General features: G+C 56.2%; 2 protein-coding genes across 2 annotated transcripts in view; one reads left to right on the top strand and one right to left on the bottom strand.

The window, feature by feature from the left end:
• Positions 1 to 477, top strand: part of LRRC3 (leucine rich repeat containing 3) — a 1,072-nt gene extending 595 nt beyond the window's left edge. Inside the window, exon 2 of the mRNA XM_010163825.1 lies at positions 1 to 477. This exon is cut by the window's left edge and continues 15 nt beyond it. Coding sequence (XP_010162127.1) covers positions 1 to 477 — 477 coding nt within the window.
• Positions 478 to 2,449: 1,972 nt separating this feature from the next.
• On the bottom strand, positions 2,450 to 13,773 carry TSPEAR (thrombospondin type laminin G domain and EAR repeats; the record flags this gene model as incomplete). Its single annotated transcript, XM_010163826.1, has 11 exons — positions 2,450 to 2,603; positions 2,880 to 2,981; positions 3,351 to 3,538; positions 3,833 to 4,062; positions 6,358 to 6,544; positions 9,677 to 9,909; positions 11,405 to 11,536; positions 11,958 to 12,114; positions 13,012 to 13,102; positions 13,228 to 13,466; positions 13,553 to 13,773. Coding segments are annotated over 11 exons (1,934 nt in total), but the record flags the coding sequence as incomplete, so codon positions are not given.
• Positions 13,774 to 15,549: the final 1,776 nt, after the last annotated feature.

Here is a 15,549-nt window from a genome sequence, read left to right on the forward strand (position 1 = left end):
ATCGAGAAGATTGACAGGGCAGCTTTCAAAGGGGTGGCTGCCGGACTGCGGACCCTTGACCTCTCTGGTAACCGCATCCGCAGTGTCCCCAAAGAGGCCTTGCTGGCTCTCAATGCCAAGCTCCGGTTGGCCAACAACCCCTGGCACTGCGAGTGTGCCTTGCAGGAGGTGTTGTGGGAGGCACAGCTGGACCCCGACTCCGCCCAGGACATCACCTGCCACACGGCCCCACGCGAGGAGTACGTGGGCAAGCCCCTGCTCCAAGTCCTGGATGCCGGTGTCAACTTCTGCAGCGTGCATCAGAGGACCACAGACGTGGCCATGTTCATCACCATGTTTGGCTGGTTCACCATGGTCATCGTCTACGTGATCTGCTATGTCCGGCACAATCGAGAGGACACCTACAAGCACGTGGGTTACCAGAAGTCACTGCCGAGCACCCAGGACCATGCAGAGACCACCAGCACCGCCCTGTAGTGCAGGATTGGCGTGCGTTGTGCCCTGATTCTTTGCAGGAAGCCAGTGGTAACCTGGTGGCCTCCAAAGCTTCTCTATGGGATTTTCCAGCACTTGCTCTGGTCCTGCAAACCGACTTTGCTCCTCCTCTGCAACACTGGACTGAGCGTGAGGAAAGGACATGGGGGAGGGATGCTGGGGACACCCCATGCAGACCTGTCTGTGGAGCCCATGGGGGAGGAACCCTCCACGCAGACCCCTTCTCCCCTGCCAGAGCTGGGCTTGCAGGGAAAGCAGCCCCAGCCACATGCTCATGGTCCATGTGGTTTGGAGAAAACAAGCCCTTGGAGAGGCAGATGAGGGTGGGGGCTTTTGTGAGGCCAAGAGGTCCCTGGAGCCTGGGGGTGTGGAGGGATGGGTCACTTGGTGCAGTGCGGTCACCCTGTCCTGTGTCCAGTGAGGGACTGGCCTTGCAGAAAGCAGGACGTCAGCCCCAACCTGGCATCTCAGCAGCCTCTGCCTGCCACCAGCAACCCGGGGGTGATCTCCCATACCTTTGACTTCTCAATAAATCCCCATATTCAGGAAAAGCCCTCAGGGTTTGCGCTGTAATGGGAGCTGGGCAGCCAGGGAGGGTGGTGGTGCTCAAGGGGGTTGTGCTTGTCCTAATTCAATCTCTCCCAAAGCAGATGAGCCTAAATTCAATGTACCAGCTCATCTCCTATTAGTTACATCCCCTCCATCCTCACCCAAGCCTGCCTCAAGCAGGGACCAGCCAGCCAAATGGTTCCTCTGCATCTCATCTGGTACATCTGGCCTTATTTTGCCTTTCCTCGGGGCCAAATCAGAGATGCTGCTGGTGGCTCAGTGCGATGGAAGCAAATTGAATTCTGTCTTGTTTCATGAGCAAGAAATGGTCCTTCCTGGCAGAGCCAGCTGCAGCTGCGGCTGGGCTGGGGGAGGAGGGAGGTCTGGAGGGGCCACCTCCTCCTTACAGGCCATGGACATGGCTGTGTCTCACTCAGGGGTGGCTTGTTGAGTGGAGGGAAGCCTCTGCCATGGACAGAGCAGCTCAGGTACCTGTAGCTTGCATATGAGATGAAGACTGGTTGCCCACAATTTATTAGAGCTCTGGTGAAGCAAAAGAGTCCCCCAGACAAAGGCAAGGAAAAGGAAAGAGGCCACAGTTTCACCTGGAGCAGGTTGTGGTCTTTCCTATGCCCACAGTAGCAGGGTTGGTCCCAATGCACAGCAGGTTTGCTTGGGAGTTGCTAACCTCATGCAAAGGCGTGCAAGGACCAGCATGGGTCCTTGGACGCCACTCTGGATTAGTACAACATACACATGTCACTTGGTGAGGACGACCAAAACTAACCACTGCAGAGTGGGAGGGTAGGCAGGCACCCGCGGCAGCAGGACAGAGTGGCAAGGCCATCAAAGATGGACATGAAGCATGGTGTGCAATGTGGAAACAGATGGGTCCTCAGCAGCATTGCTGAGAGCCAGATCCAAGCCCAAAGCCACCTTTTTCCCCAGTTTCTCACATGCCATCTTCTCCCCACTGCCACGCACCCACCCCAGCAGCACACACTCTGCTCAGTCTCTTTCTTCTGTGGCTTTGCACGAGCTCTGCTGGAAGCAACCAATGGCAGCTCTGGGTCCCTTCTGGCTGGAGACTGCCAAGCACCGGGGTCCCAGCGAGCCTGGAGAAGCACCTAGGCTCCAGGCACCCTGGGTAAGATGTGGCTCTGGATCATGGCAGGAGAGCTTGCCCAGGAGAAACAGCCCAAAAGCAGGTCACAGCCCCTTTGCCAGCCCCTGGACATGGTTGCAGGGAGCCACAAAGCTCCCCTCCTCCTCCCATCCTGTGGAGCACGCAACCAGCCGGCCTCAGGGCTGATGATGCAGCTGTCCATCTGCTTTGTGGTCCATCTTCACCTCAATGCCCAGCTCACCCCAATCCTGGCGATGAGCTGAGCATGTCTCAGCCATCTCAAGTGGTTTTCAGCTTGAGCACCTTGGAAAGCGGCTCCTTGGCACTGGAGTAGAGGAGGTAGGAGCCCTCTGCGGTGTGAAACGCCTCCCAGTCTCTACAGCCAACGGTGGGGAGGTGATGAGCTGCTACGAAGCCTTCATAGCCTTGCCACCTGCATGGGGAGGGCAGTTAGCTCTTGGGGCACAGGCTGGGCACATGAAAGGGGGTAGGAGAGCGAAGCCATGGGGCTGGCATCTCCCACCTCCCCGCTGATTCAAGGTGGGATGTCCTTCATTGGGGCTTCTCATTCCTGCCCAGAAACCTCTCCAGAAACAGAGAGCAGTCCTGTCTATCCTCTCTGGGAAGATGCTCCTCCATGCTGGGCTCCTGGCAAGGTTGTTCCTACTGGGGACAACCACCCAACCCTGCCCCCCTCCCATAGTAGTACCTGTAGATAATACTGTTGACAGAGAAGGTGAAGCCATCAAAGGAGTTTGCTACCACCAGAAAAGAGTCATCTCCCACCGAGAAGAACTCCCAGTCCAGGGCACTGGGGATGAAGGAAGCAGAGGAGCAGGTGAGGTGGCCCCTCTGTGGCCACCCAAGGAAGGGGCTGTGTATCCATGGGGCTGAGCCCACACCCCAATCTCTGCCACCCTGACAATACACAGGAAACCCTACTTTTCCCATGTTGGTCCTGGAAAGAAACCCCAGAGGGGAAATCCACCCTTGTTCACAAATCCAGGGCCTTCTCCTAGCTCCCACTGGAATTCAGTGCCAAGGACCTGTCACCCATCATGCTCCCCACCATTCTCAGTCCCTGGCAGCATGCAAGCCTGCATGAATCCACCAGGAGACCTCCAGGTTGCTCAGGGGAAGGACATGGACTGAGGAGCACCCTGACTCTTTGCACAGGTACCTGTAGGTGAGGATGTCCTGGAATTTGACAAACATCTGGGCTGTGATGTTCAGCTCATAGATGGAGGAGTTGATGGTGTAAAAGTTAGAGGGTGCCAGCATCCCGCTGTCATAGCTGTGGCTGTTTGCAACAGCCAGGAAGACTCTGTCCCCAATACGAAAGACCTCCCAGTCAGCAGCTCCAAAAGTCTGTGGGGAAGGAAGCTACAGGAGAAGCTGGACGTGGACAAGCCTTTGCAAGCCAAAGATGCTGTGAGGTCTGGGGGGACTTGGTGGAGGTGCAGCGGGGAGGTTACCCACTCCTAAAATCCTCCAAGGAAAACAATAAACTTCACTTGGTCAGTCCCAAGGGGACAATCAGTGGGAAACCATCACTAACTTTCCAGACGACTGAAGAGCATCTGCCTCTGGCATTATTTCCTGGCTTATCTAAACCCAGAGGAGGGATCAAGGAGTAGAGTTTGACCAGTGGTCAAACCTTACCAGAATAGACTGGAAGAGCTGGAAAGAGCCACTGAGCCAGATGTAGATGTGTGAGTAGATCTTAGTGGATGTGCCATTGAAGGTGTTAGCCACAGCCAGGAAGGAATACGGCCCGATGGTGAAAAATTCCCAGTCATAGGCTCCAGAGGTAGGGATGGTCTGGTTGGTTTCAAACAAGCCTGTCCTGGGGTTCCATCTGTATATCACGCTGTCTACGTTGTGGTTATTCCCTGGGGGAGACAGATAGACAGACATGCACCATGAGGAAAAGGAATACCTGGTTCACATCAGAAACAACAGCCCAAAACAGGTTCAGCTATGCAAATATTTGCCAGCAGGTTGCAAAGCTGTTTGCTAGTGACCAATTGCTCCCCAAGAAGTAGCCAGAGATGCTAGAGCCTCCATCCCCACCTACAGCCTTCCCCCCCACCTGAGCCTCCATCCCCACCTACAGCCTTCCCCCCCACCTGAGCCTCCATCCCCACCTACAGCCTTCCCCCCCACCTGAGCCTCCATCCCCACCTACAGCCTTCCCCCCCACCTGAGCCTCCATCCCCACCTAGCACCTCCATCCCCACCTAGAGCCTTCATCCCCACCTAGAGCCTCCATCCCCACCTAGCACCTCCATCCCCACCTAGAGCCTTCATCCCCACCTAGTGCCTCCATCCTCACCTAGAGCCTCCATCCCCACCTAGTGCCTTCATCCCTACCTAGAACCTTCATCCCCACCTAGCGCCTCCATCCCCACCTAGAGCCTCCATTCCCACCTACAGCCTTCCTCCCCACCTGAGCCTTCATCCCCACCTAGTGCCTCCATCCTCACCTAGAGCCTCCATCCCCACCTAGTGCCTTCATCCCCACCTAGAGCCTTCATCCCCATTGAACACACTGTTAGCTTGTTCCCAAGTGCACAGTGGTGACTTCGTGGCAGCCCCTGGGGGAGGAGGGAAGGAAGGCTGCTGTCTCCCCCCCCGGAAGCACCGTGCCAGAGTCCCAGGGTGGCCAATGGACAGTCCCAGCGGCACAAGCTTGCACATCTGGGAGAGGGCCACAGCCGGAACAGCACTGTACTGACGTTTTTCAGTGCTCATTTGCTACATCCCCGAGCTCCTGTATGCTGGACCTGGCCAGGGACCTCCATGTGCTGATCATACCACATGGATGCCACAGGAACATGCCACAGCCCACAGCCTGCCCTGTCCTGAGCATTACCAAAGCATTTGCTCCATCTAGCTCCTGGGCTCTAGTCAAGCATCTTGACCTCCCGTCCGTGTGGAACCCAGCTGGCTTTAAAGCTAAAAACCTTCCTGCACCTTCAGCCTGGCATGACCCCTCCAGCCAGAGCTGTTCTAATAATGATCTGTCTTCTTCTGGACATGGAGGAGCCCCACCAGCCCCTTTCCACCCCAGATTCAGAAAGCACTGCTGTACTTGGCTTGGCCCCACTGGTGTTTCTGGTGGCTGAGCAGCAGCAGGACCACGCGTTAACAGGTTTATGGGCAATCTTCATGGCAATGGAAGAGACTTTGGCAAGAAGAGCTTCAGGGAGAACAGGATGTGTGGGAAATGGCCACAAGGAAAAGTGGCATCTCCTCAGGGACTGACCCTCCACCACTTGCTAAGGGAAACATCCCCAGTTTGGCTTGGCCATGATGGTCTTAGCCCCCGCATGATGTGCAACGGCCCCTGAAGCACCTTTCTGCTGCCACTGCCATGGAAATAAGTCTAGTCCAAACTGGCCATGGAGGGGTCCAAGAGGTGACATGGGTTGTTTCTAGCCCAGCTTCCAGGCAGGTGGTGCCCAAGTAACCTGCCTCTGGCTTTGAGCCTGGTGCCAGAGGAGCTGATGTCCCAGGAGCCAGCCCCGATGGCAGGGGAGGAGCCTTCCAGCCCAGCTGGGACCATCCTGGAGAGTCAAGGCTGTGGTATCAACCCATTCATCCCCATGCTGAGGGGTGCACACCCCAACCCAGAACATCTCCTGGTCTGGAGGGTAATGAGGCTGGATCATATCTGCAGGGTGCCCAGGCAGGGTGGGACACCAGCAGGCTCACACTCAGCTTCCTCTGAGCGCCCAAGGTCAATGCTTTGGCTTCTCAAAAGTCTCGACCTCTGCAAACCCAGGCAGCTGCCCTCACCACCCCACCATGTTATGTATCATCGGGGAAACAAAGGAAAAGAAGGAGAGACATTCAGCGAAGACACTGTCCCCACTCCTGTCCTTGTCCCCCACCATTAGAAACCCAGAGGGGGACCACATCAGCCACTCCCCCAAGTGCTTTTCTCTTCTAAAATGAGAGGGTCTGCAAGGCTTCGGGCTTCCCGAGGGACATCATGCTCTGAGCTCCGTGCAGGGACTCCCTGGCTTTGCCTCACGCACCGGGAGAGGATGCACAGGGAGCTGCAGCATTGCCACATGCTCTGGAGCAGGGTGCCTGCGGTGAGGTGCTGTGGTCCCCAGCATCACCCCAGGGTCACCTGCCCCAGCTGAACCGGGTCGGTAGGGAACGTAAGGGCTGGGTACCTTCTCTGTGGTTGACCACTGCGAGGAAAGCCTCTCCCTCAATGACAAATGCCTCCCAGTCCCTAGCGCTGTGCGTGGTGATCCTCTGGTAGGTGACAAATTTCTCTTTCCTGTGGCTCCACTTGTATATAACCGAGAACTCCTGACCCCTGTCATTCTGCTCAAAATTAGCCACTGCCAGGAAGATCTGAAAAATAACAAGCCAGGACATCTTGGTTTTCTCCTCTCAAAAGGACGTGGACAAGCATGAGCAGGGTGAAGATGGGATGGATGGAGCTGGGCACCCATGGGATGTGGGGCCAGGGACTGAGGTGACCAACAGTCCTGGCTGGCATGGGTCCCCTAGCACCCCCAGGCAGCACAGTGCACCCAAAATGGGGACAGGGAGAACGTGGTGGCTCATGGAAGCTGGGGCAGGAGCTACCAAACTTTCCCTGTAAGAAAAGCTTGTGCAGAAGAAAAAATCACAAATATCATAATGATAACAATGATTCCCTGAGATAAAGCATTTTCCAGACCAAGAAGAACCCCCCTGCAAGCATCAGGGACAAGCATGCAGCAGCAGAGATGGCCTCATGCAAGACCATCCAAGGCATCCTTGCACAAGGCACATCCAAGCTCACTGGAGTGCGTGGTGTGGCACGCTGGTGGGTTCCATATGGAGTGACAGAGGTTATGTCCCAGTTTGGGCCACAAGGAAGCACAGGGACACAGCCCACAAGCAGAAAACAGTCAGTGGGGATGGTCTCCTGCCCAGTGCAGGACCCTGCCAGCACCAGCCTGGGGCTTTTTCCGGCCAAGGCTCAGCCACTTCCAAGGATGGAGACCTTCCCCCCTCAGTGGTGGTCTGTCCTGGGCCCATACATCCCCCCAGGGAAGGTGCAGCCCCAGTCCAGGGAGTCCCTTCAGAGCATCTCCAGAAACAGCTTCAGAGGGAAGAGAAAGTCCTGGATCCAACCCAGCGAGTCAGGAGCCTGTGGTCCTTTGCTCTCCATTCACACTGCCCCCTGAGGCTCTTCACCTCATCCCAGCAGAGCATCAGCAGGTCCTGGTGCAGTAACGAGGTGCTGACACCTACAGAGGTGCATCCCACCTGCAACGTGCATCAGGAACCTGGGGTAACTGGAGAGGTGTGTGCCATTCCCAGTGCAACACCTATCTGGTCATCATCTCCATGCAGAAACATTCCAAGCATGGGTAGTTGCCTCTGTCCCGAGCCATTCTGGAGCTCCAAGGCCAACCCCAACTAGAAAACCCATCCCAGACTGGGCAGGAGAGAGGCTATCCTGCCTAGTAAGCCTGAGGAAGTTTATCTTGGTGAAGACTTGAAGGCAAACCCAGAGCACATGAGCCTTGGTGAGCACCAGCATGGGTACTTTGCTGTGCAGGAACCACAGGGAGCTGGGACCCCACCACCCTCGTGGTCTTCTCTGTCCTCCCAGCTACCGCTACAGGGAGGTGTTGAGGGTCCAGACTAGCACTGGGGAGTCTCAGGGTGGTTCCCATCAGCAGATGAATCCAGCCAGCAATGTTCCCATCTCCTTCCCACAAGGATGCAGCCAGAGTTTTGTGGAGCAGACACAGAGCTGGGGGTGGCAGGAATGTTCCCAGGCCAAAGCCAGCTCCGCCACACAGCTTGACCAGGTTTTGGGGCTTGACCAGGTTTTCTGCAGGTTCCTAAAGGGGGACTTGGCAAATTTGTATCCAAACGGCAGGGCTGTCAGTGCCACCAAGCCTGGAGGTAGGTCTTCTGCCCATTCCTCTCTACCCTGGAGCATGGGGGAGCCCTGCAGCCACCCTGTGTGGTGTCCAGCAGAAGTGTAGTGACAAAGCCAGAAGGGGTCATGCTGGAAGGAAAAATGATCCAAACTCCCCTGGGAGCTCTGCACAGAGCTGGCTCTCAGCAGATGTTTGTTTGGCTGTACCAGAGCTCCTTGCAATGTGACAAGTAGGTCTGCAAGGAGAGGAACCAGGCAGACACCTTGCAGAAGTCCCATGGCAGTTTGCCCAGGGGAGGAGAGAGGGCTCCAAAGTCCTGGAATGATTTAAAAGCAAGAGGGCTTAAAAATGCAGAAGGTTGGACTCAGTGGGTCTCTGGGAGGGAGCTACGGGCTCTGATGGCTCTGTAAGACCTCAGGTAGACCTCTGAGATGAGAGGAGACCTTAGGTAAGGCAGGACACCTGCCACAGTCAGCTGCGTGTCCCCGAGAGCAATGCCACAGCCACTGCCTGGGGTGACTCCTGCCTCGCTTCACCATGTCTGCTGGGAACCGCAGCAAAGCCGGCTTCCCAGGGGGGCCAGGCTTTGTGCCGGGGTGGAGGCTGCACTGCGAGCACACCCAGACCCAGCTGGATCCCAGCTCTGCACCAAGGATGTGTTGACACCGGCACTCACTACATCTGAGGCAGGAACAGGCAGAAATCACAGAACCACAGACTGGTCTGGGTTGGAAGGGACCTTAAAGCTCATCCCGTTCCAACCCCCCTGCCATCAGCAGGGACACCTTCCACTAGACCAGGTTGCTCAAAGCCTCATCCAACCTGGCCTGGAACACTTCCAGGGAGGAGCAGCCACAGCTTCTCTGGGCAACATGGGCCAGTGTCTCACCACCCTCACAGCAAACAATTTCTTCCTCACATCTCATCTCCATCTCCCCTCTTCCAGTTTCAAGCCATCACCCCTTGTCCTGTCACTCCCTGCCCTTGTCACAAGTCCCTCCCCAGCCTTCCTGGAGCCCCTTCAGGTACTGGAAGGATGCTGGAAGGTCTCCCCAGAGCCTTCTCTTCTCCAGGCTGAACATCCCCAACTCTCTCAGCCTGTCCTCATAGGAGGACAGCCCTCGCATCATCCTCGTGGCCTCCTCTGGACTTGCTCCAGTAGGTCCATGTCCTTCTGATGTTGGAGGACCCTAAATGAACCCCAGCACATGGGGGGACCCAGCTTCAACAGTTGGCTTTGCAGGTTGGCCTCACATACACCCTGGAGATCTCCATGGAAGTGATGTGAGTGCTCCAGACACACAATGACCTCACTGCTAGCATCAGTTGCTGAAAATGGCCTGGGTGGATGTAGTTGTGTCTTGGCAAAAATAATAAAACACAGAATGCAGCCCACAGACTGGCCAGCAGTCCCTAGGACAGAAGCTTGCTGGCTGAATACATGTGTCAGTGTGATCCCATCAAAGACAGAAGAGAGAAAGATTCACCATCTAAACCATGCCCCAGCCTCAGGGCTTCAGAGGAGAAGCCAGTGTTGGACACTTGTAGTTGAATATACTGAAACGTGAAGGCACTGAAATAACCTTCCAGGCAGATATACCTTCTTTCCTATGGTGAAATACTTCCAGGACTGAGCTTGGTAGGTGGGAATGTTCTGGTAGGGCACAAACTTCCCATCAGTCCACTTATAGATGGCCGATCCTGGAGGGTTGTATCGGTTGGCAGTAGCTGCGAACAGTCCCACCTTTGGGATGGTGAAGACCTCAATGCCCATCGTCTCAGAGTTGGTCACCAGGTTCTGGTACTCCTCCACATAGTCCAGCCTTTGTTTGACTAGGAGACCACAAAAAAGAGATGGGGGAGGTTAAAACCAGATGACCCTGCCTGGAGAGGTGCTCCACGTGACATAGAGCTGGCTTGGTGACTCTTGCAGCTTTATGGGGGAAAATGAAGGTTGTGGTGGTGAAGGGTCAAAACCTGAGGGGGTGGGAAAAGGCCTGACTCCGTCTTGTTGAGCAGCACATCCAGCCCCATCCACTCCTGCCTGCTCTCTGGTGGAGGGCAGGGCTGTAAAATGCTCTGCAGTCTCCCATGCCATGGATTTTGGTTGCTGTTTAAGAAGTGGGTTGATATATTTATCCTAAAAAGAATGAGGAGGAGAAAAGGAGATCTACAGCGAAAAGGCCTGGGCTGCTGAGACCAGCTGGGTTAACCCGTACCCACCTGCAGCAGCCCTGCACCAGGTATTTTCTCTGGCTGGAGTCAGGATGAACTCTGGAAGAAGTTAAAGAAGACTTAGACAAAATTAATGCCAAAAATTAGAACGGAAAGGCTAAGAGTGGTCCCAAAGGCAGATGGGTGGGAACTGGAAGGGAGAAACAAAAGGAGAAGGGCTACAAGAAGGGCCAGTGTTGGTGGCACCAAGGAGAGCAGGTCAGCAAGATCCCAGCACGAGGTCTACTTGGGAAAACAAGGACACAGTGCCAATCCTGGTGATTTCCAGAAGTGGGGAAGGATGAGGAGTCCAGCCACTGCTAGCTCCTGTGGGGAGAAAATGGCTCATCCAAACCCCCCAGGTGGGCACCAGCATAAGGAAAACCCCGGGAAAGGGGGAAAGGACAGCTTGGTTGCAGGCATGCCCCATCCTCCACGTCCTCACCAGGGATCCTGGGCAGACTGCCTGGAGTGAGTGGGAGAGTGTCAGCAGGCAAAATCCATTTTGTTATCAAATAGTGTCCATCCCTCCAGGCTCCGGCTAATTTGCTGCCTTACTGCTCTAACGTTGCCCCACTATTTTCTGCATGAAGGCCACCAGCATGGAGACCTGCCTCCACCACCCTCTCATTGCTCCCTCAGGTATCTCTGGCAGCTGATGACTCTCTGCTCCTTCTTCTCCACCCCACAAGTGCTTTTGCATCATGAGCACCTGTGTGGTTGGGACCCCATGGCAGCGAGCACCCCAGCACCCTGGGCATGGCTCTCTGTGGGGCCAGTAGTCCTGCTTGGACAGACCGGGGACTTGTTCCTGACTGGAGATGCCCTAGGAGTGATGGACAACACAGATAACATGTATGGACAATGCGGGCACTGTGTGAGTGACCAGGTAGCTGGTTCACTGAGGTGTTTGAATCCAGAGCCACACTGGAAGTGTTGACATGGTCATGGAGAGCAAAGCCAAGTCTGGCCAGGCAGGGGAGAAGCAGGGGGACACCTCAGCCCCCTTGTTCTGCTGTTGTCTGACTCAGCTCCTATCCCAAAGTGCTGTCAAGGACAAATCTCTGCTGTAAGAACCTCCCTCCATCCCCAAGAGCGCATTGCGAACCAGTACCTTCCAGCATGGAAATCCAAGTGCTGCCGTTGCAGAGGTACAGCCCTCGTTGGGACGCGTTGAACCATAACTGTGCCTTCTCCTGCTTGGTGCAGGGTGGACGGGAGCCCAGGGTCACCTTCGTGTCGGTCTCTGGGCATGGAGAGGAGCAAGGCAGGAGCCTCTGAGCAAACACGACGCAGGAGCAGTGAGGCTTGTCCCCGTGCACACAGGGAGGGTTGGATGTCCTGGTCCCATCTTGATGACAAGTACCAAGGAATGGGGGAAATGGCATCCTGGCACGGAGCCAGAAAGCCACCAACTGAGAAAACCCTGGGGGCTGGCACCTGTGGGGTAACTGGCATGAGCCCAGCACTGCCAAGGGACCCAGGCAAGGGCACCGTGGCTCTACCGGGGGATTTTGGACAGGGAACCCACCCCACATACATGTTGAGAAACAGAAGGTGCTGGGGACACCCTCTGCTCCTGCTCCGTGCCCAGCCCCACACAAAGACCCTTCCTCAACAAAAGCAGAAGGTGGCCGACCGAGCCCGCGCCGCAGGGACTTACTGACCATAGGGGTATTTTAGCACCTCGTTGCTCGCTGGTTTCACAGGGAGATCCTGGAGGGCAGTGGGGACAGAGAGTGTCGCTATTTTAAAGTTCAGGGTGGTGCATATCCGAGGGGTGGCATCGGCTCCTGGCAGCAGGACAAGCTGTCTCAGCAAGCCCTGGGAAAGTGGAAGCAGCAGGATGGAGAGCAAGTCCAGCAAGACCAAGACATGGAAAGTACAGGTGATTCATATCCTGTATTTCCCTCCTAACTCTTGCTTGTTGCCCTCCCTCCTGGGCCATGGAAGTCTCCATGGGATTCCAGATTGCCATCCAGAGGGACCTTGACAGGCTTGAGAGGTGGGTCTGAGCAAACCTCATGAAGTTCAACAAGGCCAAATGCAAGGTCCTGCATCTGGGTCAGGGCAACCCCAAGCACAGATACACGCTGGCTGGAGAATGGATGGAGAGCAGCCCTGAGGAGAAGGACTTGGGGTGCTGGGGGACAAGAAGCTCAACATGAGCCGGCAATGTGCGCTCACAGCCCAGAGGCAAATAACCGTGTCCTGGGCTGCATCCAGAGCAGCGTGGGCAGCAGGTCGAGGGAGGGGATTCCATTCGATGACTCTATGATTCACGCATGTTTGTCAGATCCTTGTGACATGCCCAGTCTGCCAAAATCTCCATCTTGGGTGATCTCACAGCTGGTGCAAGGGGAGCATTGGCAAGGGGCTCGTTAGCTGCAGACGGCTTTCACCTCCTCAGCTTTTCACTGCTAGTCAGGATCAGGCCCTGCCCTAACTTTTATATCAACCATCAACTGTCTTACTGCCACCACACTGCTGACAACGTCCTCTTAAAAACACATTTTGTCTCACAAAGTGCCAGTTGCCAGCACTGCCCCTTGCATGCCCACAGCCGGATGGAGACCAAGTCCAGCAGTGGGACCCCTGGCCACCACCACTGCCTGCACTGTGGTCCAAGCCCAATCAGTGTATGGGGCTGAGAGGGGGTTACAGCTTGCCCCACAGCCAGCTACAAGTGCACCAGGCAGCCCCGCACCACGGGGCACCTACCGTGAACAAACCTTTTCTTCTCCTCCTGTTGCCCAGGTAGAAGCTGGCTCTCTTCACTGACAGAGAGGTTGGAAATGGTGTCTCCACCACCCTGTGGATGGGCAGAGAAGAGGCGGGGGACAATTTCATGGCATCTGCTGGTGGCTGGAAGACATGTGGTAGAGGCATATCATCCTGCCAGCCCTCCAGAGCCCACCACTGCTGTCCCCAACCTACACATCTGTGGGGGTGCTGCAGTCCACAGTCAGCGAGAAGGACTGGCCGGAGACAGCCAGGACGAGTGTGTGCCACTGGTTGTCGGAGAGGGAGACGTTGGGGAAGGTGACGCAGGTCTGCCAGCCACCGGCACGCTCCTGGCTCCAGAAGAGGAAGTGGAGCTTGTCGGGGGCATAGCGCAGCCCCACCAGCACACCGGGGCTCTCCTCCGCCATCAGCGTGAAGACGTACTCGTTCCTCTGCAGGAGGGCATGGACTCAAATCTACACTCTGCAAGCCGTGGGGTCGGGCTGTGCCAGCTCTGTGCCCAGTTGCCAGCGCTTACCTTGGTGGGGACGCTGAGGACCCTCAGTGTGACAATGATGGAGAACTCCTCGGGGAAGTGGTCGCAGTGGATGAAGAGGCGGGAGGCAGGGAAGCCCAGGGCGCGGGGCCGGGAGGCAGCAAGCTGGAAACCGCGCACCCCCTGCACTTGAAAGACCCTCATGCCACGGGCCAGCCCGCTGTGGGGGACCACCTCCGAGAGGATGTCCAGCGGGCGCAGGTCTGTGCCAAGACACAGCAGAGCACATCATGATGGCAGCAGCCATCCCACCCTGCTCCATGGTGGGTCAGGGTCCCCAACTCACTGCAGGGTGCTCTGCTGCCCAAGGTAGCTGGCCCATCTCCAGCACTGGCTGGAGCGCTCCATGGCAGTGTGAGGGTCCAGCATCCCCCATAGCCTGCTGTCTCCTGCCCAGGGTCCACACTGAACCGCCACAGGGAAGGTCTGCCCTCCAGAAGCTGAGGTTGACCTCTCCATCTCCACAACAGGGGTGCCAAGCACTAAGTGTGTGGGCTCATCCACATGAACCATCCCAAGGATGCAGTTCCGAGTGCTGATCATGGGGTTGGGACCCACCAGCCAAGCAGCCCTAGGTTGCCACCAGCTTCCTTGGGATGCACCAGTAACCAGAGCCAAGAGGGCTTGTGGGGATCTGGCACCCACAGGCTTGCTCGCAGGGTACCCACCTCCCTGTCCCTGGGATGGTGGGGCACCACACTCCTCTCCGTTCCCAGGCCAGGCTCTCCTAACCCAGCCCTAATCGCACACACACACACATACTCCCCTGGCAGGCACCAAAATTGCTCATTAATTAATTATCCTCTCCCCAGAGGAGAAAATGCTGTGCCCAGGTGAAGAACAGCCCTGTGCACCAGCACTGCAAAGCCACCCCCACCCAACGGCACCAGGGTCACCATCAGTCCCACGTCTCGGCACACTGCATGCCCGTGGGAAGGGCTGTACCCGTGGCAGGCGCTTCTCTGACCTTCCCCACCTTGGTACCCTCCCAGTTTTTCTTTTGGAATGCTTCCCTGGCAGGACTGAAGGGCAGAGGAGCTCGGTGGTGATGCCCAGAGGATGAAGCATCACTTGGCTGGACTAAAACATCCCTGACTCCATCCTGTCCCAGTGAGCCTCGGTTTTTAGCTCCTATTTGTACTAATAAATCTCAGCTGCCGGGGCACAGCGGGAGAGCCCGGCAGGAGGGGGCTGTGAGAGGCTGTACTGGTGGGTGTTGGAATTCAAACCAGTTGGAGAAGGGAAGTGTTTCCCCCTCCCAGCATCACCAGCCAGCCCAAGTCCAGAAGAGCAGATCCAGGAGGAATCTGCTTGTGTGGCTCCATCTAGCCTGGAGCAGGGTGACCAGCAAGGTTCTTCCCACCCTGCCAGCTCTGTGTCCCCCCTGCCCACCCCTCCACTGGCTTAAGCTGCTCCTAAAGCAGAGCCTTAGTACGGGAGGATTAACTGAAACCACTTATTTCAGAGATGCACAACTCTGGGATCTGGATTCCCAAAAATGGGAATGACCAGCTCCCATTTTTCTCAGCAAAAAAGCACAAGATGAATTCCAGCTCGGATTTGCAGAGGGGTTTAGGAGCCCCCAGGTGCCCTGGGGGGGTTGGGGTGAGCCAAGAGACAATGCAGCCAGGACCGGAGGCTGTGCTGGCAGTTGTGGGATGGGAAAGGACCAAGTCTCAAAATCAAACCCTAAAACCAAAGATGCGTGTCCCCAATCTGCCTCCCACATCAATCACTGCTAAGGACCAGTGGTGGGGACAGTCAGATGGTGACAGGATTTCACCAGGAGTCAGGGCCAAGTGCCAGTTGGAGGGACATGAGGGCAGTTAAACATGCTAGTGCTGCGTCCTCGACACCCCTGGAGAGACCAGAGCATCTAGACAAGGAGGTGGTGGGTGGAAAATCTCCAGTCTCTCCCAGCTTTCGTTCTCACCACCACTTGGGCTATGATAAAATATAAATACAGGCACCATCAAAGT

The sequence above is a fragment of the Antrostomus carolinensis genome, unplaced genomic scaffold (genome assembly GCF_000700745.2).
Source record: "Antrostomus carolinensis isolate BGI_N321 unplaced genomic scaffold, ASM70074v2 scaffold47022, whole genome shotgun sequence".
Lineage (NCBI taxonomy): Eukaryota > Metazoa > Chordata > Aves > Caprimulgiformes > Caprimulgidae > Antrostomus > Antrostomus carolinensis.